We start from the raw sequence: 26,532 nt of genomic DNA on the forward strand, positions 1-26,532 counted from the left end.
TTCAATAATGCACAATTAACTAATGTAATAACAAGAAAGTGCGCACATTCACACCACAGTAAAGCTCCATCTGTGCCATGCATTGCATAATCAGCTGCCTTGGTCCATAGGATCAGGGTATCTTCTGGCACTCTTGCCAGCGTAAGGGACAATTCCTGTACTACTCTCGATTTTAAACCTGCGTTTGACAGGAGTGATCGAAACATGTGGTAGTCACTAACTGTCTTTTTTCAGCCAAGCTGTTTTTTGAGACCTGAGTCCATGAACAAATTTGCTCCCTGTGTCAATGCAATCAGCGTGTATTACCCTGATTTTGAAATCGGGCAAGGGGAATTTTGACTGTGCTTATTTTTGCCCGGCCTCATTTCTAAATGCTATTGTTAAAATCCTAGGCAAGAGCTTCAGACTGTACTTGGGAGGAAAATTATGCCCTACCTGATCGAAAGGAACCACAGTTTATGTCTGGTTGTCTACTACTAGTATTGATAGGGAGATTATAACTATATTCCACCTGAACAAAAAGCTACCATAAACCTGCCACATCATTTAGTATATGTTCAGGTAGGCCATCCAAGCAAGAGGTTCAGTAGCCCCAGATACAAAAGAAATTCCTCTTTATTAAGTTGCAGCACAGGATAGTATAGCCCTACGGGTGCAGCACACTCTTGATTTAGGGAGTGTAGGGAGCATCCACTGGCACACGCTCTCACTCAGCCAACCTCTCTTCATCTCTTGCGCCTGGAACACTCAGCATACTGCATTCAGAACACTCATGACCTGATTCATACAGGCAGGGAATAAAGAGCAAATAGCAAACACACCCAATGTGGTGTGCAGAAGAGATGGACCTTGTCTCACTTGGTTTTAAGATATTTCCAGACCAGCAAGCAGGTAGTGGGGGATAAGGAGAGAAGAGGTGCAGTCAGTGGCAATTGTATCTCTAAAGTGCTATAGTTTGCAGCCAATTTACTAGTGGTGACATCAGATCTAGAGAAATCATTTAGGTGGGAATTTGATCTTCTGAGAGGGTTTGGGAATTTATCAAATTTCAGGTGGATAACTCAAAAACAGAGTCTTTCCCAATCTTGTCATTGTGGCCTGTTCTCAAGGGATAGGTACTACTGCACAAAGAGGGTGATTGTAAATACCTGGGGATCTTTATTGCATGAGATAAAACCTGCCATCATGGAAACAATGTACAAAGGAAATTGATCAAATTTCAGGACACGTCTAGGAAATAGTCCATACTTTACTATATGGGAAGAGAGGCGGAATTGAAATGACGCTTCTACCAAACCTACTTTATCAGTGTAGTATGCTTCCAATATCACTGCCCACAAAAGCCTTAAGGGAAATACCCATGAGTGTATTGCAATAGCCAACACAGTTGGGTAGATTTGGCTTTCTAGATGTTAGTATTGATAGGGGTTCCATTCCCTCATCATACTTGGTGTCCATTAAAAGGGGGCCAGTGAGTCCTGTCCCTCTTGACGTCCTCCTCTACATGAAAAAGTAATTTCTAATCCCCTCAAGTACATCTTCAGTCTGCCATGTTACCACATGTTGAAAGAAAGGTGAATTACCTACTTTGAGTGTCTGTCCAAGGGGAGACAGACTGGAGCCCTTTTTGCACAGCACCAAGAGGGTAATTTTTAAAAGAATTTGTGTTGTGCGATAGGTCACAGCAAAGTGTCCATGGCTAGTCCCACTGACCCTGCCCACCAGCAACATCTATCAGCCCTTGGAGCCGCTAGATGGGTCACTTGACTATAGTTGTATTACAAGGGGGATGGGAGGGGCATATAGAGGTAAGGGGGCTATGGATTAGGAGTACAGAAGTGACTACAGTGAATGACATTTTCTAACTCTTATGTCCCATTCCCTTTCCGCCATACTCATTGGGAATTAAAATGCACTAAATCAACCAGGGAGACTGAAAATAACCCAAACCAAATAAGTTCTACAACCCCACAAGTCCAAATTTATGATGAAGATTCGAAAGCGGCAAGCCTATCAGACTGAAAGTACAGTTGGAAATCAGGTATTTCCAGTCACAACTGCTGATTAGCTGCTGCTAACAGAGTATCAGGATTGGCCTGCTTCAGATCCAATGCAGCATTGGTATAAATCTTTTTAATTACATCTCTAAAACTTCATCTTCTTTGGAAAGAGGAGACTGAGTTCCAAATGATGTTGACATGGAAGGTCTGGAGAAAAGGGTCACTGCTGCCATACCAGAAGACTGAGATGGAGGATTTGCTGCCAGCCCAGATGTCTCTGATTGTAATTGTCGATACCTGAACTCAAATGCTTATTGGTTGTAGGTGTGGAACGTTGGGTCTACCCTAATTTCTTTGGTTCAGTTAAGACATAGGAATAGGGATACCCAATGTGTCAGCCCTATTAAACGATTGAACGCCTGCAAGGATGCCACCCTCTGCCAAGGCCTCTTCTGGCACCGGTAGACTAAGAAAATCCTCAGACGCCCACATACAACAGTGAAAAGCTTTTGCAGAGAAATGGGATTCTTCCTCATCGCCATCCTAGTCATTATCCATATAATGCTGGGTTTCAAAAACTTGTAGCATGGAAGGGTCTTGCGGTGCTGAACCTGCAGAAACATCAGGCATTGCATTCAAGGAAGAAGAGGGCAAGGTGTTACTGAGGCAGTAGATTCTGCTATGGCAGTAGCCGTATTACCATCTGGTACAAGTCGCATTAGCCGCCACTGTCATAGGAATCAAAGGAGCACCAGGCTGGACCGACAGCATGGACTGATTAGGTACTACCTGGGGAATAACTTCCTTGATGCGATTCTTGAAGTAGCCCACCATAGGCTCTGCGTGCATTATGTGTTGAAATTTTAAAAATTCGACCTCAGTGACCAACACTGAAGTTGAAGTCCACGAGAAAGTGGAAGACGAGGTCCAAGAAGAGGACGTAGCTGAGTTCAAGGTAGGGTGCTTGGGAGAGAGTGAGGCGCCATATCTCAGAGATGACAAAGCCTCCTTGCCTACTGTTGGAGGAAACAGTATCAGAGGTGTTCAGGAGCCCTGATTATCCGTGGACTGAGACTCCAGTGAGGATATTTCCAATATTGCCTCAGCAGTGTGAGATCCCGAGACTGAAGGCTCTCTCTGCTTCTCTGCCCACCAGATGCTCTTCATTTGAATTTACTGAGATACCTGTGCTGACCTTTTTATATTTCAAGGCCAATCCCTGCACTTGATCATTTGAGGTTTGTGAGGTACCAGTGCTGACCTTGTGTGATTTGTGGCCCAAATCCTGTACTTTATGTGAGGCTCGGGAGGCTAAAGTTCAAGAACCTGATAGGCCTGTGGGGTGTACCCCACTACAATCATCAAAGCCCTCAAAGTGTACTCTGATAGGTCGTGGACTCTCAGGCTCTTTGAGCATAGTAGGCTTCTGATGCTGAGTTGTCACCTCCAGTCCAGCAGACCCAGTACGAGGCCAGAGGGGTAGGTGGTAATAGCATGAGAGGCCTTGGTGTGAGTTTGGGTATTCAATAAAAAACCATGAAATCCTGTGACACCTCAGAACGAGCCCCAGTAGAGCAGTGACTAACTGCTAATGGACTTCCATCCCTCCCGCTTGTGTGAGGGTGCTGGTGAACTTGACTGAAGCTTTGTGTTCCTAGAAGTGATGAACTCCGGTAGGGTCCAGTTGAAGACTTCCGTCCAATGGCCTAATCTTCGACGAAGCACAAGAAGTGAAAAGTGCTGCATGATGCACAGTCCACACACCTGTGCTTGGGGCCTACAGAAAAGCGTGTGGGTGACCACCACACTGCATAGGGCCTGCCACAGGAGTAACATGACACAACACCTGATACACCCATCATAAAAGGACAGATTGGTGTTGCTGGGAGACAAGGTGAATAAAGACATTTAGGGGAAAAAAGAATGTGCAAGAAAAATGAACCATATGCTGCACACAGCATCCAGTCCTGCCGAAGTAGAGAAATGGACTGATGGGTGTTACCTGTGAGGAGGTCAGCGGGCTGGCCAGGCCCTCGCTACAGCACCTTACTGTGCAACACAAATTCTTTTAAAGCAAATTACATGTTTTGTGCTGTGCAAAAAGAGCAGGGTCCTTTCCCCTGGGACAAACCCACATAAGTGTGGTGGAAAGGTGATAGGACGCAGGAGTATAGTAGGGAAACAAACTTGCACTGCAGTGAATCTAGTCAGAGGAATAATCTTGCTGTCAAATTTTTCTGAAGGGCTCAGATTTGTACGTTTTATCAGAAGGAAGCTATCTGGAAGATTATGCATGTGCTGGGTAGGTGTGCCCTGATGGACTTTGGGTACTTAATGTTAAATACAAATTGCGAGCTGCAGAGGTTTTGAGGTATCAACACCTTTCTGCCTGATATTCTTGTATCTTCAATGTCTTGGATGCCAGTATGCATGACCATCAAGCACTGCACCATTGTTCTGTGCGCTCTGTGCCTCTCCAAGTATCTGTTTGTAATATTTGCCTGCTGGTAAGATCTAATAATACTTTTGAACCTTGGGTCTTGGGTAAAGAAGGGAGTAGTTTCTTACCTGTAACTCAATTTCTCCAGAGGTGGTATCTTTCATGGATTCACAATGTGAATATTCCCTATCGTCAGGCTGGGAAACCCCAGTAACTTTAACTTAGTCATTTTCCTGTGGAAAAACATTTAAACCTTGAACGTCCCATCGACATCATTGTGGGTGCTTTTGGCAGCACCAATGGGATGTCGATATGTAGCTCCGCCCCAGCATCTTCCTCCTAAATTTTAACCTCTCCAGATGGAGGATGTCCTATACAGGATGTTTGCCTGAAGGGGGAGGCTGGGGGGCGCATGTGAATCCATGAAAGATACCAACGCTCGACAAATGGAGTTACAGGTAAGAAACTACTCCCTTCTCCAGCATTGTATCTTTCATGGATTCACATGCTGTGAATAGACTTTGTAGCATTATACATGCTTGGAGGTGTAAACCAGGCAAACAGAAGATAGATATTTTGAGGATGTGTTCCATTAAAGCAAAAACCTACATCGGCAAGGTAGAGAACAGGAACAACTCTGGGAGCTGCAGGGCTTACCTTACTGGACCAGCTATTGAAGGACTTCCCGTCCCATCTGCACATCCTCACCGTGTTGCTGTTGTAAGCAGTAGTGCCTGGTGAAAGTGTGGGACACCGCCCATGTTGCCGGTTGGCAAATGTCTCTGATGGGTACCCCCGAACAGAAAGCCGCCGAGGTAGCCGTGGCTTTAGTGGAATGCGCTCTGCAGGTTGAATATAATGGCCTGTTGCCTTTGTGTGGCAGACGGATATTGTAGACACCACCCATCTTGAGATGCCCTGTTTGGAAATGGATCTTCCTTTGTTGGATGGACCAAAGGCTATGAAGAGATGTTTAGAGGATCTAAATGATTTTGTGCGATTCAAGTAATATTTCAATACCCTTTTGACATCCAGCGAGTACAGTGTCTTCTCTGCTGGAGAAGAGGCATTTGAAAAAAATGTGGGTAGAGTGATTGTTGCATTTTTATGAAATTCAGATGGTACCTAAAGCCACCCTCCAAGTTAGAAACTTGATGTGAGTTGTTGACATGGGTTCAAATGGAGGCTCCATAAAGGTGGAATCCTTTTCTTCGGTGGAAAGATACGAAAGAGGCCCGTCAAGAAATGTTTAATTAGCCTGTCACTGTAGAGCGGAGAAGATGTTCTTTTCCGTGTAAATCTGGAGATCACTGATAAGTGCAACCTGATGGAAGAGAACACCAGACCTTCAGTAGCTAATTTCAGCAGATAAGGAAGGAGCTGATGAGGTGTTCTAGCTAGCGGCTGTAGATCAGGTTGTTGTGCACACCATGCACACAATCATTTCCACTTTCAGCTATATGAAATGTTGGTGAATGGGGCTCTTGCTGCTGCTAGGATGAGACGGCAGTCCTGAGGGATATTCAGGTGTCCAAATTCGGAGTGGTGAGGAGCCATGCTGTCATCAGGAGTGACACACTTATGTTGTGTTTGGCTTTTTGGCTTGCTGCAGCTCAGATGACTGACTCTGGCATTGGTTATGAAGTAATGCCTTTTGGAGTGGAATCTGGAGCCTTAAATTTCTTTTCCAACTGCCCTGTCACCGCCGGTTCTGTAAAGGGGTGCTTCATGGTACGGAGGCCCTCCTGCCACACATAATCTAGAATAGGAGTGGAAAAAACTGCTTTCCTTCTTTTTCCCATTTGATCGAAGAGGAAACAATCCTTTTTCCCTTCTTCCGGAATGAAGCCAAACTCTTGGCAGGCTTTCGCCATCATGGGGTGAAACGTTCTGATATCGTGCAGGGAAAAATTTTGAGCCGAGCTACCTGGTGCGTCTTGGTCCGGATCAGTGTCCCATCTGTCAGCTCTCCTTGGAGATGAGGAGGCTGTGGAAGTTGTGTCTCGCGAATCAGTATTCTGGTCCATGTCGACCACTTCACCCTCTTCTGTTCCCTCCTTCGTGGACTAAATGTACGTGGAGGTGGAGGAGGAGGAGGTCTAGGAGGCGATTGCCTTCTAGGGTGTGTACCCTAGTCTTGAAAGGGCTAAGAGACCTCTTTTTGTAGAGGGCTAACCTGTTGGTCTCCAAAAGGATGGATTGTTGGAGCCTGAGGCAGAGGAAGCCTGGCATCCACCTGACTCAGAAGAGATTGTAGTGAGGAAAGAACCTGCATGGATAGCAGGGATTGAGAATTTATGAGAGAGTATTGTGTTTGCATACCCCCTATGTCTTGCAATGTAGATGGTAGAGAAGGTGTTTGAGAACTTTGAGGTAAGTCCAACACCCTAGATGGTTCCTGAATGGGAACCTGCAACCTTTCTTCCCACGGGATCCGATTCATACACCCCTTGGACTTCATATGCAGGAGGCTCCAGTCAGACGTGATCTTGTGTTGCAGAATATCTTCTGGCATGACAAGTGGAGACATTTCCAGGGAAGATTGGTCATGTACCGTGGCCCCAGATGGGGTTTTTAATATACCTTTTGGGGACTATGCATCGGTTTCCATTCCTGAAACCTCCAGACTTGTGGATGAGATACTCATCTGCTCAGCCAACGATATTTTCTTTGTCGTCGACGGGGTGGCTGTGGACAGGATGGTCAGCTTTGAAGTGGTGGTCGACAAGGTAGTCGTCGTCAAGGTGTTCATCGACGGGAGACGAGACGTAGACAGTGAAGAAAATGTTGTAGACATCATTGTCGTCGTGATCGATGCCGTCGTCAATGGTGTGGACGATGGTTTGGATGACGATTTGGTCGTTGAGTGATGTCTTGAAGATGGCTCGTGGCCGCAGGAAGATCTTTGTGATCTTGACGAGTGGTGTTTTTTGGTGCTCGTCGAAGTAGATATTTTCGCTGATGACGTTGAGGAGGATGTTGTAGTGGGCCTAGAGTTATGATTTTTTGTCGATGACAGAGATTTCCGGGACGAGTCCGTGGATTTTGAGGATGGGTGCTAGCCCTTCTCTCTTGGTTTGTCCGACGGCGACTTTGATGCAGTACTATTAGAAGGGTGCTTGGACCCTGCATGGGACTTTTCACCACTAGACAGTGGTTTCTTAAGAGGCAACGAGTGTTTGGCCTTGTTATGGCCTGAAGACGATTTAACCTCACCTGTCCTCTGCTTTTTCACCACCTGCCCCTCGGACTTGGACCTCTGACTTGACGGTGACCTCTTGTCAGAGGGAGTGGTTGCTCTCCCAGAGTGGGAGCCAACCTCTGACGCCGGGTAGGCCCCTTCATTGAGCCAACAGATAAGGCGCCTATTTCTGTCTCTTAGAGTCTTCTGAGAGAACCCTTGGCAGATGTCGCATCCGTCAGCCGAATGGTTTGGGTAAAGACAGTAAAGGCATTCTGAGTGCCTGTCTCCCTCCTAAACGTTCTTCAGACCGCAGGTCTCACATGGCCTAAACAAGGACTTCTTTGGTCCTGAAGTTTCCATAATGGAGCAGGAATCAGAAATATTCAAAAATCACCCACGACATTGATGGGACACTTAAGGTGTCAAAGCTTTTCCATAGGAAAATTACTAAGGGGAATGTTCACAGCATGTGAATCCATGAAAGATACAATGCTGGAGAAAGATAGGAACTAGACTTGGAAGACCAAGCTCCGAGCAAAACTGGACAGCTATATGCACCAACACAGCAGAGATTAAAGTGGACCTAGACCTTCCAGCAGAGGAATATGTAGACTGCCTGTACTGGTCACCATGACAGATGTGGAAGAGCAAGCTCCTACATTTGGGTGAATGCTGGTCTTGCAAAATAACTGGGTAAACAATTTTACACATGTTCTGGTACTATGGGAAGGTAAGGCCATTTTGGGAGTAAGCTCTGAGGAGAATAAAGTTGGTGTGAGCAAGCCCCTGGAGAGCTCACAATTGCTCTGCATTTTAGAGCTGTTACCCACTGGCTTTAATCTATCCTGTAACCTTAAAGCATGAACTTACAAGGCGTCATTGAAGAATGGGTAATCACATGTCATTCTGGTCTCGTCATATCTTTTTGCAAGGAAACAGGTCTTGAGATACTGAAAAAGTAATGATAAAGCGAAAGTTGAAGGCTAGATACAGGGCATGAATGTGAAATCTATTGTGCAACTGATCACCATTGCGCTGCAAAAAATGTCTCTCAGTTCAGCAGCCAATTCAGCAGCCACAGTGTCAAAGGCTGCAGACAAGTTGAGTAAAACAAGGAGGGAAGACTGCTTTGCATAATGGGCAAATAGTAAACAGTTGGTAACTTAGAGAAGAGCCATCTTCATCGAGTGGTGTGGATGGAAACCAGATTGAGAAATAGCTAAAAGAGAAGAATAGTTGAGATGGGCAGAAATGTGGACATACACAATACGTTCAAGGAGTTTAGATATAAAAGGGTGTAATGAAATAGGACGAAAGTTGGACGAAAGAGACAAATCAAAAGTAGTTTTTTCAAATTTGGGAGAATGGATGCATGTTTAAATTCAGTTGGGAACGTGGCAGAGGTTAAAGAGATATTGCATGAAAGCATCAGATAGGGAAGTACTTGAGGATACAATGGACGTATCAATAATGAGGACACACGATCAGAGGGGCCAGCATTGGGATGAGCTTGGGTAAGGTAGATTGCATCCTCTGTTTCATAATGATAAAAAACCATGACCAGCAAAACCTTCCTGAGAATGCAGCAATACTGTTAGCACCCAGCACTGGGCAAGGTTGCTGAAAGCATTTGGCATTGCACCAAGTAAAACAATATGCTACATTAGAAATGAAAGAAGGAGCTATGAACACAGCCCGTCTTCATTTACATTGAAAGTGGAGGTGCAGCCAGGAAGGGCGGAGGGTGTCTGGAGGATGGTGTGAGGGAGAGGACTGCTGGGAGGAGTGTCCACTAAAGGCTGGTAAGTGAAGCATGGTGTGATGACAGGTCAGCGATGGTGCAGGATGGGCAGAGGAAGACGGTGGGTTGGCATAAGCAGAGACATTGGAGGGACAGGGCATAGAGTCAAGGAGGGAAATGAGAGGAGGGGGCCCTGGTCATCATGAGTAAATGCAGGCTTATACTGGAGATTCCGGCCAACCTTCCATGTCTCTTGACGGTCAAGCACCTTCCTTAAGGGTGCTAATTAAGCTTTATAGAACCCAGCTGAGGCCCGTACCTGGCGTCATTGGCCCTGAAGTTCCTGTGAACAGGCAAATCACGATGGGGGCTTTTAATGCGGTTTACAGGCCTAAAACACATGGTATTACCAACCTCTTGCTCTTTAAAATAACAAAGAAATGGAATGGGAAGGCACAAAGGGCAGAGAATGTTTTTATTTTCACTACTGAAACAGGATATTTCTGTCCAAATATGTCATTTTTGCTAAATATTCACAGCTGGGGCAGCTGGTACAATGCTCTCATGCCTATCATTGCTGTCCTCAGTTACCCACTCTTTAACATTGCAGCTTCCCAGCAGATTGAAGGTGAGGTAAGTCATGGCAGGCAGGTAGCCTGCTGCACTGTGAGTAGAGGCAGGCGTCTGGTGTAATGACAGCGCTGTAGAGGCTCCGACATCATGTGTGGAGAAATCAGGTGAGCAGCATGTGCACAGTTGAGCTACTTATCTATGTTTAGTGAGGGGAGTGGGTCTGTGGGCTACTGGAGAGCAGAGCGCAATGTGAAATGGATATTGAGGGTGCACGGGGTGTGTGATACTTGGGACAGTCTGCTGGCTGCTCCAGCTCATGTAGAATGCATACTACCATGCCTTCTTCATGAGCATACCTCTTGCTACCGCTCTGGAGCAGTTGTGCCAGAATTAATAACTGTATAAAAAAAGGAAACTTTGCCCATATCAAACCTAGTATTCAATATATCATGATAACCACCCATAGAGTGTGACAGAAATGGCTGGTACTTTAGTAATAAAATTGTTGCCTCACTTGATGTTTAAAAATTCATTTTTCAAACCTTAGGAGAACTAAGAAATCCAGATGCCATTATATGATATGTTATTTATAACGCGCTTAATACCGAGAGGTTTCTAAGCACGGACCTGGGGATTGAACCTGTGGTGCTCGGTGTCGTCTTGCGAGCATGATGCCCAAGAGCTATCCTCCCGAGCTATCCTCTGACAGCTCTTGTCTGGTCTGCTGAAAACTAACAGTTATCTGCAATTAGGTGCATTATCATGTTTTCAGACGTGATTGTGACTTGCTAAGGCAAAGAAACCTGTGGTGCAGCACCAGTCTTTTGTGGGACATCACAACATTCTGAACCAACAGCAAGCCTGCTTTACAAGTGTGATGGGTACTGAACAGGGCATATCGTTATGTTAGATGACATCAGGAGGAGGTTGGATGGTGGCAGTGTTGGTACCATCATTTTGCTTGATTTATTAGACACTTTCCACATCGTGGACCACATTATCCTCTTTTGTTGATTGTTGTGCTAAAGGGTCCCTGACAAGGCCCTTCATTTCATTAAATCATTCCTTGAAAACAGATCCCAATCAGTCTTCACTGATAATCAAAGCTCCAGGGAGCTATCTGTTCTTGTGGAATACCCCAGGCAGGGCACAGTCCTCTCTGCCATATTTAATGTCATCATTCATCAACCGTCAAAACTCCTACATTCATTTGGATGTCTTTTTGTACCTATTCAGATGACGACAAATTCTGCTACAGAGATCTTGCCCAATTAGTGATGTAATTGCCTCTGGCATTTCTGCCATGAACAATTGGATTACCTGAAATAGACTAAAATTGAAGGTAAGCAAAAAGGTTTTGAGGAAACCCAAAGAGCATTAACTCTTTACATGTCTGCCCATCATCCTTGACTTTTGCTCATCGTCGGTGCCGCTGTTTCGCAACTTTTGCTTTATTATGTATCAAGAGATGACATTAGTTCCATTGATATGCAAAGTCACTCAGGCATTTTTTGTCCAACTACACCAGTTGAAAAGACGAATGTTCTATTTCTCTTTTCTACAACAACAGATTTGGATAAAAAATTGTGTTAAAAACAGTGGCAATAATGCTATAGGAAAATCTCAAAGACAAGGAGGTGAGGTTTCTAGAAGAAATGAGACCCTAGATGAAGGTGGAAAAGCAGTTATGTATGAGGGTGCTGAGAATCAGGATGTGTTATGCCACAAGTCGGATTCATTGAAACTTATTTTTGAATGAATTATACGAGGGGAAAAATGTTTATCTGAATCGTTCTAAAATTGTGTCCATCTTCCCTATTGTACCAGAACTGTCTGTAATCTCCCCCACTGACATTAAGTTTGTCCATCTGTTTGATAAACATGTAAAGGGAAAATGTGTTGTACACTGGGCAAATGTGTGGAGGAAGTTGACACGTTCTGTTATTTAGACTATTTGTTTTCTGCCAAAAAACTTCAGGAAAGGCAGAAAGGCAAAATAGAAGCTAAAGTAATACGTTGCTGCTCCCTAATGAAATTGGTCAAGATGAAGCTATGTGCCTTCTTTCTCATTTCGTTGATTGAGTTTTTTAGAATGAAGCTGTAACCATTATTCTCTATGGTATAGAAGTACTTCATTTAAAAATAGAAAGTGGCTGGATAAACTCCAGGGTTGTATCTTGAAGGATGTTTTAAGAATCCCTATTTCAGTACTTATTAGTATTGTTGGACTAGATTTAGGTCTACAATCTTGGTGGTCTCAATATATGTACAAAAGTATTTCCCTTTACCTAAAGATAACAAATGCTGCTGAGAATGGAATTTCTTTACGTGTGAAAAATATGTTGAGTTTGAATTCAAACTCTTTCTGCAGTAATTTTCAGAATAAATATAAAACATTTCTGAAGGAAATTGAAATTGATGATGATGCGTCACATTTGGTATTAAAAAAGACAATAAAAAGATGGGCTTAGATTGAAGACACAGAGGATCTGGTAAGACTAAAAACATACAGGGATGTTGGACTTTTTCACCGACCAAGTGATAAAATAAGAGCGTACTTGGCTACATTTTCTTCACATTATGCACAACATTGGTTTTTAAAGTACAGACTGAACTGATTGCCGACATTGGAAATTATTCGACCAGGCTTAAAGATTTCGAAGAAATTAAGAACATGCACTTTATGTAAAGAGGATTGCGTGGAGACACTTTATCATGTCGTAATGGAATGTAAAAGAATGACGAATAATAGGTTAACATTCCTGGGTCCCTATGTTCATTACACCACAGCTGTGATTGGCAATAACGTTTGGAGTAGATTTATGATGGGTAATCAAGTTTCATTGTCTCTTGCATTGGTGACAATTTTAATTAAGATCTTTGATGAATTATCCATAGTTTTGGAGCAAGGTGAGGCACTTCTTGCTCAGGATTTATGAATGAAGCTTGGTGTTTATTATGTGGTGCTATTAATATGATCTAACGGTATGAATTTGATTTTATTGTTTTAGAATAAGTTATTGAAGTGGGTCTTAGTTGTATTATTTGTAAGAAATTTGGTTTTAAGTAGTTTTAAGATTATTAGTCTAATTGAATGTCTAAATGAATGTTTTTGATATTGATGTTGTGTAAGGTGTAGCTTTTGTACAATAACCGCAATAAAATAAATACTTAACAAATAAATAAATGGTGTTATAAGCTCTTGGCATGATTGTTGCAATTCAACCTATCTTATATTTCTGGAAAAATCCATGTTTTGATATCTTTTATTGGACTAACAAAATATGGTGATAAGATGGTAGTTCGACAAGCTTTCGAATTCCCACAGCCCTCTTTATCCTACGGTGTTCACAAGACAAATGGGAAACAAAAGAAAACACACACAGAGATGCACATCACTTTTTCATGGGAAAAAAAGGCAAGCGATTCTCCCACTTTAAACAGAGTCGGATGACTTCTTGTGTCTTCACAATTTGTTTAGATCCCATTAATTTCTTATCCAGGCATTACTCCCATTTAACCTCTTGTTTGCGGCGGACCCTTCAAACAAGCTATATTTATATTTTGAAGAAGATCAGATTATGCATAATTGTATTTAACAATGGGTGTTCTCACCATGCTAACTGTGCTGTACACTACTTCAATTCCCGATCATCTCCAACATGCATCTTGCACTGAATTCTACACATTTCTACACATTTCTAATCATGTGCACATATTGTTTAGGTCATATAAGACTGTTTAAAAAAGACTTCTAAAAAAGTGAGGAAATTACATACATGCAGTTCGGAAACGTAGAAAATTCCTCTATTTGGGTTCCAAAGGTTAGATTTGCCAACTGTGCATAAGCGAAGAATATGATAAAAAACATAAATGCAAATCCCATGATGTCTTTGGCACAGCGTGATAAAGTCGATGACAACTGACTCATAGTCTTGTTGAAACTTATATATTTAAATATCTAGAGGAGAAAAAAAACAGTAATTAGAAATCATTACTTCTGCCTAATTTTCGCCTACAGAAGTATCATTGTGATGAAGCCATTGGCAAAGGGCATGTCCAACAGGTGGAAGAAGATGGAAGAATACAGAAGCATAACAGGCTTCATGTGGCATAAACTGAGGCATTAACAAAAAAGTAGAGCACAGTTTGAAATTGACATCACTAAGCAGTTAGCTTAGACCATGAGGCAGTTTTACAAAAGTTGAGGTGCATAATGATGTACTACAAACTGGGCAGCACCTTCCATAGCCTGCTGTGCATGCGTGCTGGACTCGTACTTCATCAGTGCTTACATTTTTAGATGTATTTTTTGCAGGCCCATTGCGAAACTCGGCCTTACACAGGCATGGCTTATGTAACAACATCCTAAGAGTTCTAGCAGTAGCCTTTTCAACTACCCACATAATGTATATTTGCTATTTATAACAAGCTTAATACTGAAGAGGTTTCAAAGGGCAGACCCAGGATTCGAACCTGTGTCGTTCTGCATCGTCTTACTCCCAAGATGAGGGCGTTGCCACTGAGCTATACTACCTGTGTCCTATACTGTACTACATGAAACAGGGATATTCTGGGTGTTAAAATATAGTAATATTGTCAATTCACTTAGACCCATTTTAAAGGAGAATACCACCATATCATAAAACCAGTGGTAAATACCTAATCCCTCTAATGAGATGTGTGCTAAAACAGGTGCTATTTTGCAAAACGCCCGTTTTAGCATTGTTTCAAGGGCTATTCTGAGGCCCTAAATCTAATCCACGGGGGATTCAAAGTGCTAGGAGTTTTTCATTGAGAGGTTATTGCCAATGTAGTCACTAAAATGTAGCTGGGGAGTTTTATTGCCTTCTTGACTGACACCTATAAAGCACACACAAACGCACACTTAAGTTCAGCTGGCTCTTACCCGAGTTTATCTTAGGGATATCCACAATTATTTAAAAAGCTATTGGGATTCGCGTTACTTGAATGTACCATCCAAAAGATGTATTTCTGATGTCTATGGATACACCAGGCAGTATGCTGACAAAATGCAAAAGACTCTTAAAGTACCATGCACAACAAAAGGGACTGACACGGCGCTATTGAGGATTAGATGTGTTCATTTCCTTTTAAACCCACAAAGGAAGGAGTGTCCTTTGGTATCAACCTGTCCACACGGCTCTCTCATGCATGACTGGTTATCCTCTCTTTCATCCTTTGGCATCACTCTCTGCCCCTGAGGTTCTCTGTGAAATCCTTTGGTTTTATTATTGATTCAAATCTTATCTGTAAAGATTACAATTATTATTATTATTATTATTATTATTATTAGTAGTATTATTATTGCATTTATTGAGCGCAGTCCAAGCTTTGAGAACCAACGGAGCGCTTTACAGAGGTATAAGACAATACAGATGCATAACAGAGTGCTTTTCAGAGGTAATAACAGAACAGATATACATGGGGTAGGATACAGACGGACACAGAGGGTATGGTGATACAGAATGGCAGAGAGGAGGTTATTTCTTTATCTCACATGATCTTATACATTTTTTTATTTTTTTCGACCTTGGAAGTCTGTACTGCAGGGCAAGCCTTATGTCCGTGGGATCGTGGCTTGATGGAGGAAATGCCATTACAGCAACCCTCCTCTGTAGCACCTATAAAACTGTGTTTCCTTCTGTGCTCTGTTTGATCAAAGGGACATTTGGTCTCATTAGGAGCATGGCGGTAAGTGGTAAAATTGGCATTAACTCCATTGCTGCCAATTTTACTACTACGCCAAATTACAAGGTCGGGCCTGGAGTGGAGGATTTACCAAAAAACGAATGAGCAAGGTCAGGTCAATCTCTGCTGAAGAGTAACCACTGCTGCACCCTGAGTGGGTGACCCCTTGTGTGGGTGGTCACAGAATTCTCATGAAACTGTTCTTCTGCACAAAAGGGTTTTATTTTGAAGTGCAGTGGTGTAGTAATAGACTGGTACTTTTCAAAAAACATAGGACATTGACATTTGAGGACATACAAAGTGTAGTACCTAAGTACGAATGATCAAGTAGTCAATATTTGAGACATCTACTTGTACAGTTTTTTCATTCTCTATAGGTTCCTTGGGAAGGAAGCTTAGAGATTTCAGTGGAATCATAAACAGGTGGGGGGCCCATAGAGTGTGGGCACAATCAAGAGTTGAACAACAACCTATAATACATGTCAACACAACAGTGTTTCGGCCATTTTGCGTGGAGCTAGGTGAGCTCTAATGGTGTAGGCCTTCATCAGGACAGGACAATTCTTAGCGTTTTCCATAAAGGTATGCAAGCATCTACAATCCAGAAAAATACATACATCTTATGTTGTTTTGATCCACAAAAAACAGTTGTGCTTCTAGAAATGGCATAAACCATTGAAAGCACAACTCCTGAAAATGTTTTTAGCGGGACTGTGCCTCTTGATTGCTTTACATTTTCTACTCGTACAACAACTAAGATATGTTCCATCCACATACAGCATCAAATACACCATTTGTTTGTATTTCTTTAATGCAATAAAGTTCAACAAAATAACTTTCCACATAACAATTTAAGCAAATATACAAATTAATCCAACATAAAAAAAGAAAAGAACATTCACAAAATATCCAATTATAAATAGGATAAAACATAAAAGCTTACAAGGTAAAACACTACTCATGAGGGTAGGGAAAACAGTCCCTGGTCTTCCAATCATGAAGCGAAGAAAGAGACCAGTTCAATCTCGAGCATAGAGACTTGTCCTTAGACAGCATTGTTAAAGGTAGCGCTTGAACAACTACACTTCCCCGCGCATGTAACTAGGGAAATCCTCGCAGCTGCTATTGTGGAGGACGGGTGTACTGAACCTGTTAGAACATGTTGCATTTTATGTAGTAAATTGCATCGTATGTCAAAAGTTTACTGCTGGGGATACACTGCGAATGATCAGAGGAGTGATTCCTAGACCAAATGGTTCATTTCAGCATTTACATATAGATTATGTTGGCATGGTGCAAGTATATAAAGGTATATGATAGTGGTGGTGTGTCCCTTTTCTAGGTGCATCGAAGCAGGTCCTTGTACACACCCTGATGCCACATGCGTAGTGAAGTTTTTAGTTCAAGAAGTCTTTGAAGTGTGTGAGGTGCTGAAATCCGATAATGGGCCCCATTTTGTTAACAAAGTATTTGAACAGATTAGTCTATTACTAAGTGTAAAACACAGGTTTTCTTCTGCGTATCACCTGCTAGCGAATGGGATATGTGAGACACTCAACGGTTTCCTTAAAGAGAGAATTGCAAAACTTCACATTGAAGAAGGGATGGCTGTACTGCCTGCCCTTGCATTATATGCATTAAGCAATCAGCCTGGGTCGGACCACCATCTCACATCCCACGAGCTAGCTACAGGGAGGCAAATGAGAATGCCCTTATCTCCTCCATCAAGGAGCAGAAGTGATGCACAGAAGACTGCAGAAATGTTAGGAAATTAGTTTAATGCTTATTTGACATTTATGACCGCTAGTATCTCTGTCATTTCAGATCAACCATAGTGCAAGGTCTCAGGACACAGATGAAGACCATTCAGCAACCAGAATTCAAGAACTACTTCCTGTACCTATACTTTTTTATTGGAGGCCAAGTTTATTGTAGAAAACATTACTCCCTCAGCAGTAAAAGTCCAAGAGAGAAGCGCCTGGGTCCATTTGAGTGACATAAAGCCATACGCTGGTGAGACCGACGCACCCCAACTATTTATTCAGAAGCAAGACAAGAAGAAGAAGTTCAGCATGTGCAGACCGATCGATGATGAGGAAGAAGGATGCTAAGATTGCTGATTAAATAAATGCAAGTGTGCATTTGGACTGTGGCTCACCCCAAACACTCCTCATAGATATTATAGCAAGAGTGCTAACCCAGTTCTTGAGTCACAGGAATCTTTGAATTTGACTTTAGAAAGTGTTGACGTGCTAAATTTGCCAAACCTGGAGCTCGAATTTGACGGCTGGAAACATGAGCAGTTTCCAGACTCGTTCCTCACTTTAATTAAATCAATGGTCCTAACAGATGCTGATGCGCATAGGCTACTTCTCGCTGTTTTAATTTTCATACTTCAAGCTTATCCTCTCTTGTGATATACACACTTTTCTGAATGATCCTAAAAATGGGCCTGCAATTAGGATGCTGCTTATGGTGATAGTTGAACAGATCCTACAATGACCTGACCATTTAAAAGTGTTTCCTGATTAAAAAGGGTTTTTCCTTCCTTAAAGCAGTATACAGGCACAATGCTGAATATCGAGAATGGTACAGTTTTGGAAAGTGAGCAAACTCAACGACTTGTGGAGAATCGTAAATGGTGGGGATTGATGTATTGGTGCATAATATATGCATGCTCAGCATTTATTGTTGTTTTCTTGATTTGGTAATCCATACTGTTTATTGGTCCAAGCAAGGTAGAAGTCCCTTTGAGTCTGCCCACTCCAGTGACTCCCACAGAATTGTCTATTACTGAAAGACCAAGACCATTTGTGATTTTCCCACACCAATAGCTCATGTAAGATTGCCTATTGCTAAAGCAAATTTAACGATGATCTCCCCTGTAGGAAGGACCATTGCTGATATACTTCTTGAGAATTATGCTAGCACTCTCTGCAAGAGGAAGACACAAGAAGAGCATAAGGGAAGATGATTATGAACAAAGCGCACTTGGGTAATAACATGTGGTATCAGCACATGAAAAAGGTGGGAGAGAGTATGTCCAAGGAGAATTACCATGTTTGTGTTCTCATACCTTTGGCATATGGGGAATTCCAAGCTATTCATAGCTATAGAAGTAGCAGTCTCATTTGTATCTCACGCAGCCTTCCCATGCATGTTGGCGCTCTTGTTCTTCATCTTGGTGAATGTTTTCTATCCCAAGCTTGTTTGTGATCAGCAACTTGAGATATGTATGCGGCCTTGTACATCTTTACGCACCGCCCGTTACATGATGTATGGTAATGTTAGGAACAACCAGCTCCTACCAGTCCTCTAACTATGCGCCATACCTGTCTGTGTGGCTCTTTCAAAATGGGCAATAACTTTCAAGTAGGGGGTAAACAGTGAAATGGTGTGGTGCTGCCACCTGCAATGCAACGTCGATGTGTTTCTGTCAGCGGCATGAGCAGTGCATTTCACAAAGAAGGCACACCATTTCTTTCACCGTCATTTGTGGCTCGTTCATCATCAGTGCCGCAGGCTTGAGATTTGATTTGTCGGGGCTTTTCAATTCATAAAGATGCTTCCTAATAATCCGAGAAACACAGGAGGTTACTGTGACATTTATACAACCTGCACATTCTATGACTTCCTTTTCTCTCTCTTTTGCAATATGAGGGTAAATGTATTATTAGATCTTGTGGGATTTTGGTATAATTTTTGAAAAATGCTCATAAGAATGACATGTGATACAACTGAACATTTACCTTGGTGTTAGTGGATTGGTGGGGAAACATATGTTTTTGCTTACTACTTGACATGTGATGCTGATAATGTATTCCGGGGTGCCTTTTCTCTGGGTCTTGTGTGTCACTGTTTGTGCACTAGTTTCGGGAGCACCCTTGTAGTAATACATATTGTGGTTGCTGGGGTTAGTGCAAGTAGTCTATGGCACTGTTGTTATGGCTAAGCGGTTTGGTGGTGTGTGTTTACTTTTCTCATGTGATCTAGCAATCTTGTCCTGATGTGTGTACTGTGATAAGGTTGTCTATGTGCTTTTGTGTAGGGCTAATGTGGAGTACTACTCTCTTTCCCTTTCTCTTCTATTCAATCGTTTGCGCACTGTAGTCACTGTGCCACTAAGCACGGACGAGACATTGTTTTATATATATCTTGATTTGGTCATAGGTCGCTTGTTTTGAGTAGCTGCTGATGGATAAATGTTTTTTTGCAGTGGTGAGTTTGTCTGAGACTATATACAAAGTAGCGCCAGCATTTTCGGAGTGATGGGTCTTTTGGGGTTTTGTTGAGGCTTTCTCATGTTCCTGTTTGGGGGGGAATATTACTTGTTGTTCACGACTTGTACTTGTTGCACTGTCTAGATGGATAGTTTTTACCTTTTAAATTTGGGCACAGCTTTCTGGAGGGTGGTCATGAATAGGTCTAGTTTTGTATATATTGTAACTCATAGTGGGCCCAATCGCTGTTGGGCTCTTTTTTGTTCAATTTACTTGTATCTTTGTGTCTTTTGTTTTGTTTGTCTGTTTAGCAAGGTGTGTGTTGTTTTTTGCTCTGACTCGATTATCCATTGTCAATTGCTTATTGTTCATCATTTTGATGTAATGCACTTTATTGAGGTCATGTGAATGGTGATTCTGCTGATTTTTGCTTTAGAGGGAACTAAAGTATGGGCTTATTGACTATTGGTACTTGGAATGTTAAAGGTATGAGGTGTCCTTCTAAAAGGAAAAAAATTCTATCCAGATTTTGGAAGGAAACGATTGATGTGGTTCTATTTCAAGAGACACACCTTGAGGATGGCACTGAGAACCTCCTTACTAATTCTAGATATACGAAGGTGTGGTTGAATGGTTATTCTACTAATTCACAAGGAGTTGGAATTTTGGTTAGAAGGGGGTTGGGTGTAAGTGTTGATAAGATAGTTATGGACGATGCAGGTCGGGTCATTTTAGTTGATTTGAAATTTGAAGATAGGCTGTTTACAATCGGCTCAGTTTATGGCCCATGTGCAGTGGGGGGTCTCTTTTTTGATACTGTAACTAAACTTCTGGCTGACATGAGGGGAGAAGTAATCATTTTAGGTGGGGATTTCAATTGTGTTATGGACTTCAAATTGGATAGATCTTCGGCGTGCTCCTTTACTGGCCACAGATCTAGTAGAGAATTTTGTGATTTTGTGGATACCTTTGATTTGATTGACTCTTGGAGAGTCTTGCATCCGAAGACAGTAGAGTATTCATTTTACTCTCCGGTTCATAATTCCTTTTCAAGGATTGACTATTTACTTATATCAGATCATATGGCTGAGACGATAATCGAAGCTAGAATGTGTGAGCGGCATCTTTCGGATCATTCTCTAGTTTTGGTTAGATTGTGTCTTGCTCCGCACTCTCTCCGGATTCTGCTAGGTGGAGGCTAAAACCATTTGTTCTGAAAGAGGAAAAAGCATTACAATCGCTTTCTGGTTTTGTGTCAGACTATTTTGCTGTAAATAAGGGTTCGGGTGATAGTTTAATGGTTTGGGATGCGTTTAAGGCCTCAGCTAGGTGTGAATTGATTACTTGGACATCTAGAGTGAGGAAGGAAGGGGAGGCAAAAATCAGAGATCTTGAGCTGGATCTGGGTAAATCACAATCGGCTTATGCTCATACTGGATCAGTGAGGGATCGTTTAAAGATGGAAAGGTTATATGAGCAGTTGCGTCTGGAGTCTGAGATTCAAGGAGACCGTGGGACTTTTTATTCTAAACAACGCTTCTGGGAGAGAGGGGATTCTGGGGGTAAATTGCTTGCGAATAGGTTGAAGTGTTTGTGCGAGAGGTCTTTTGTCCAGAAAATAAAAGATGAGTCTGGTAGGATTATTGTGAAAAGGAAGGATATTGGTGAGTGTTTTTGCAATTATTATGAATTGTTATACTCTGAAGAGCATGTGATGTTAGAACGTGATCTGGTGGAGTTCTTTGATAAGATTGAAGTTCCTTGTCTGTCTGATGAGGCCAGAGAATTTCTGGATGCTCCTATTTTAGTGGAAGAGGTGATAGAGGCCATTATTAAAATGAAGTCTGGTAAGTCACCTGGCCCAGATGGACTGCCGACTGAGTTTTACCAATCTTTTGCTGAGCAGCTAGCTCCAGAATTATGTGAACTCTATAATCGGTTTCTTATGGAGGGTGTTTTATGTCCTTCAATGAGGGAGGCAGTGATTACGGTAATCCCCAAGGAGGGGAAAGATGCATCGAATTGTTGTAATTATCGCCCCATTTCACTTTTGAATGTGGATGCAAAATTATTTACGAAAATTTTGACTTCCAGGTTGGATAAATATATGGGTTTGTTAATTTGTAGGCCTCAAGTGGGTTTTATGAAGCAACGTCATGGATATGATAATATTAGGACTCTCTTGGATATTTTGAATTTGTCATCCTCAGGAATTGATGATTTGATTTTCATATTTCTTGACGCTGAGAAGGCATTTGATAATGTGGCTTGGGCTTTTTTAAATTTTACTTTGGTTAAGATGGGTTTTGGGCCCTATATTTATAAATGCTGTTGGGGCATTACAGTCGGGTATTAGTGCAAAGGTCTGGGTGAATGGGGTACTTTCATCTTCTTTTAGATTATTTAAAGGCACAGGTCAAGGATGTCCACTATCACCTTACCTTTTTAATTTGGCTCTTGAGCCATTTTTGTCATATATTCGGCAGTCGGATTGCCTATCCGGTTTTATAGTTGGTGAAGTTGAAGTTAAGGTTTTGGCGTATGGTGATGATATAGTTATTGTTCTTAGTAATCCTCTAGAGGGGGGAAACATCTTGAAGAATATGATTTCTGAGTTTGGTGGGCTCTCAGGTTATAAAGTTAATTGGGAGAAGACGGTTGTTTTTCCAGCTCGAGACGCTCAGGTGTGTAGACGATTATTAGATTGGAATTGTAAATAGGAAAACTGTAGGGTGAAATATTTAGGTGTCTTTTTGTCTAGAGATGTGAAAGGTATGGCGGAGTTCAATATAGATAAAGTTCTGGAAAGCATGAGGACTATGCTCCGTAGGTGGAGTAGACTCTCTTTATCCATCTGGGCAAAGGTTAATGCTATTAAAATGGTGCTCCTACCTAAGGTTCTGTACATTATTCAATCGCTACCTTTAAGGTTTACGAAAAATGTTTTGGGCCGTGTGGATAGGGTCTTTCAGGAGTTTCTATGGGGAGTTTCAAGGAAACCAAGGATACCCAGGTATTTAATGATTAGGAGTGTACATGAGGGGGGTTTTGGTTATCCTAACATTGAAAATTACTACAAAAGTTTTTTGATTAAAAAATGTGCATCCTATTTCTCGTTGAATGAATCAGACATTCCAGTTTGGGCTCAGATAGAAGAGTTCAAGATGAGACCCTTCCGAATTGAATCACTGTACTCTCTTGGAAAGTTACCTAAATCGGTCAGTACATTGCAGGCTGTCCATGCTTCCAAAGATGCAGTCACATCATTGATTGTAAGTGGAGGGCAGGGACTTCATTTCTATGGAGGGAGGCCTCCATTTGGCAGAATCCGGGGTTGCAGATCAATAATAAGATGCTATGCTGGAGGAGTTGGATGAACAAGGGTATATTACTTATTAGAGACATATGGGATGATGACGGTATGATATCTTTTGAGTCTCTGAAGCGGAAGTTTATGCTACATAATAGGGAAATGGGGAGATATAGATTGTTGAGAGATTTGATTTCTGAGAGAGTATTAATGCTTACTGACCCTTTGTTACAAAGACCAGAAAGGTGTAGTTTTATTGTAGTTGCGCCTCGTGCAGTGTCTAGTTATTTGAGGTTGTTCCCGGTAGAAGAGAAATTTAGATCCTCATGGAATGCTCTTCGACTTATGTGGTGTGCTGAACTGGGTGGAGATATTTCTATGCAGGATTGGGAGGTTCTATGGAAGGTTCCAGTTAGGATGAAAATTGATCTAAATTTACGATATATTCAACAGAGGATTTTGGGCCGTCTGTTTTGGACTCCAGTTAAAATGCACAGATTTGGCTTAAGGGAGGATAGTATGTGTTGGAGTTGTTCTACGGAGGAAGGCACTTTGCTTCACATGTTATGGAATTGTTCGAGGGTTAAAGGTTTTTGGAGTGAGGTTTTGGATAGAGTTGATTTGGTCGGGAACATCTCTTTACCAGGGACACCATCATCAGTTCTTTTGAAATCACCAGTGGGCACTCGTCACTTTAGCTATGCGACTCTGTGTTGGGCTAATAAGGTGTTTTTGGTGGCGACTCGTCAAATTTTACACCTCTGGAAGACGAGAAAGAAACCAAGTATTTATGAATGGTTATCGCAGGTGCAGTTGCTCTCAAGATTTGAGAGGATTGAGTATTATGCTTTACATAAAGAAGAATTTTATAAGGAACAGTGGGAGGCTTTTAATGAACTCTATGTGTGAATTAAGTGCTGATGGGCGATGGTTTTTGTTTCAGAGTGGTTAATTTACTATTGTGTTCTTTTTATTGTGTTTGTCTTGTGTTGTGTGGTTGTGTGTTTGTGTTTTATTTTTTTTTGTAATTTTTTTTTAATTTTTTTAATTTTTTCTATTGTTTTCCTCTGATTTTTGGCTAGTTATCATTTCAAATTAGGTTTGTTGTGATCAGTAGAGATAATTGATAGGTTTTTCTTATTTATTCTGTACTATTTGTATTAACTTGTATAATGCTTTTTTCGTTTTATTTGTCGTTTTCTTGTTATCATAATTGTTGTTTTGGAATGATATGTATTTCTTTTGATAAATCTTTAAATAAAGTTGTCAAAAAAAGAAGTAGCAGTCCAGAAAGCTCACTGCCTGACACACCTTGCACTCTGCCATACAAGACGTTAGTTCCAGGGCTGAACAGCATACTTGGTATGGGTGACTGAGAAGAGAGCTCCAAGGGAAGATGACTATATGTGCAAGATTTAAAGACACGAGAGAGAACAGTAACACAATAGCATGTGATAAGATATGAACAGCCTGGAATAAATGGAGTACTAATCAGATGGGAAGAAAAGAAAATGCTCAATTGTCAAGGAATTAACTACGAAGAGATGCGAAGATGCAAGGAGAGAGAACAACCGCATAGTGATCACTACCCGTTGAAGTTGGCACTGGTCATCTTGAGGTGCCATGCGTTAATCTCCCGCACCTGGATCACTGCGAGATTAACCCTTACTAGAAGCGTAGAGTGAAATGGGCTAAATTGGATCCAATGGCCACTCAGACCAAGACGGTCTTTGCAAACAGGGAGCACATTTCTTTTATCCTTTCCCAGGCTGTCAAGCCAAGAGAAATTATTCTTGCTTCACAAAAAATTTGGAAATCCCTAACAGATCTTTTGCAGCAGGATTCTAAAACAGGGAAAACTAATATCGAAGGTTGATTTGATGAATCCTGCCACGCAGCCCAGAATGACTTCAAGGGGCTTTTTTACGTGCAGGGGCCAGCACTAAAAGACAGATAATTAGCGCACGTGCAGACTATAAGACTGTATTGGCTAATAGGAAAAGCTGCTTAGAAAAACAGGCATGGGAAGAACTCCTCCAGGCTGTTTTGGCAAGGGATTCCAAATAATGTTGGGAATTTCTGGCGGACAGGCCTGTTCATAAAAGAGGCAGAACACATACAGAGAACAAAGTGAGTGCGATAGCTTGGTCTGATCACTTTAGTTCCCTATATAAAGCGGAGGCCTCCAATAATTTCGACGGGGTGGGTGGCTCCACAATCCTTCTGACTGTAAAGGAATTTCAAGTGGCAGTGAATAAGCAACTACATAACCCCAGACGCAGTCCCAGCAGACCTCTTCAGGGAAGTGGGCCCCTTTATTAACCAGATGCTTTAACGCTTATTTTGAATTTGGCGAATATCTATTCTCATGGCGTCAAGCAATAATCTACCCTATTTTCAAAAAAGGTGATCCGGGTAGCCCGTTATCCTACAGGCCAATTTCTTTATTGGACACCTCATTTAAGATCTTCTGGCGGGCAGTCCTGGAGCACCAGGAACAGTGGATCTCCGATAGTGAAGTCCTTGTAAACATACAGTACGGTTTCTGTCCAGGATTGGGGACCCACGACCAAGTCCTTAACTTGTACCTGGTGGGAGCAACATCCATTTTTGTTAGGGGTGAACCTCTCTATCTGGCATTCATGGACCTGAGCAAAGCATTTGACAAGGTGTATAGATCCTTGCTGTGGGGTGTGCTCAGGTTAATTCGCCTGTCCAGAGGAGTTGGTAAAGGTGTTGCAAATAATTCATGAAAACATTGTGTGAGATTTGGGGAACAGGGCCAATGCACAGGCTTTTTTGCGGTGGCTCTGGGGGTGCATCAGTGTTGCGTGGTTGCCCCAGTGCTATTCGCTCTCTATATCAACAGACTCTACCGGGCACTGGTGTAAACTAGCGCTGACTTTCAAAGGGTGAGTGGATTCCCGCTCCCAGTGTTAGGCTATGCAGATGACATGGTTTAGATTGCCCGGATCCCTATAGCTCTACAACACCTAATTGATGCCCACACTTCATTCATGGCAAATCTCAAACTAACAGTGAAATCCAAGAAATGTTCAGTAATGGCTTGTTCGGGCGGAAGTGGCAGACCGTAAAAGATGTGAAAAATATGGAGCTATGGTGAACTAATTCCCAGGGTAGATAGATTTGACTATTTTGGAGTAACCTTCAGCGAAAACGGCAGGGGTCCTGTCACATAGAGAAGCAGTGTCTGAAAAGGAGGCAAGCCCTTGGACGCTTGTCTCGCTTCCAGAACATATGTTCAGGTCAACCGATAAAAATGATTTTGGAGGTATACAGAGCCCAAATGAAGGCTGCTACCAATTATGGAGCAACCTTGTGGGGCATGGAG

At 42.1% G+C, this 26,532-nt stretch overlaps 1 protein-coding gene across 2 annotated transcripts in view; it reads right to left on the reverse strand.

Annotated features, from left to right (window-relative positions):
• PKD2L2 (polycystin 2 like 2, transient receptor potential cation channel) overlaps positions 1-26,532 on the reverse strand; it is an 817,035-nt gene that overhangs the window by 243,813 nt on the left and 546,690 nt on the right. For both annotated transcript variants that reach the window (XM_069652616.1, XM_069652617.1), the window contains exon 9: positions 13,718-13,899. In XM_069652616.1, the coding sequence (XP_069508717.1) occupies positions 13,718-13,899 (182 nt within the window). The remainder of the gene's footprint in view (positions 1-13,717; positions 13,900-26,532) is intronic.

The sequence above is a fragment of the Ambystoma mexicanum genome, chromosome 3p (genome assembly GCF_040938575.1).
Source record: "Ambystoma mexicanum isolate Mex_15411 chromosome 3p, UKY_AmexF1_1, whole genome shotgun sequence".
Taxonomy (NCBI): domain Eukaryota; kingdom Metazoa; phylum Chordata; class Amphibia; order Caudata; family Ambystomatidae; genus Ambystoma; species Ambystoma mexicanum.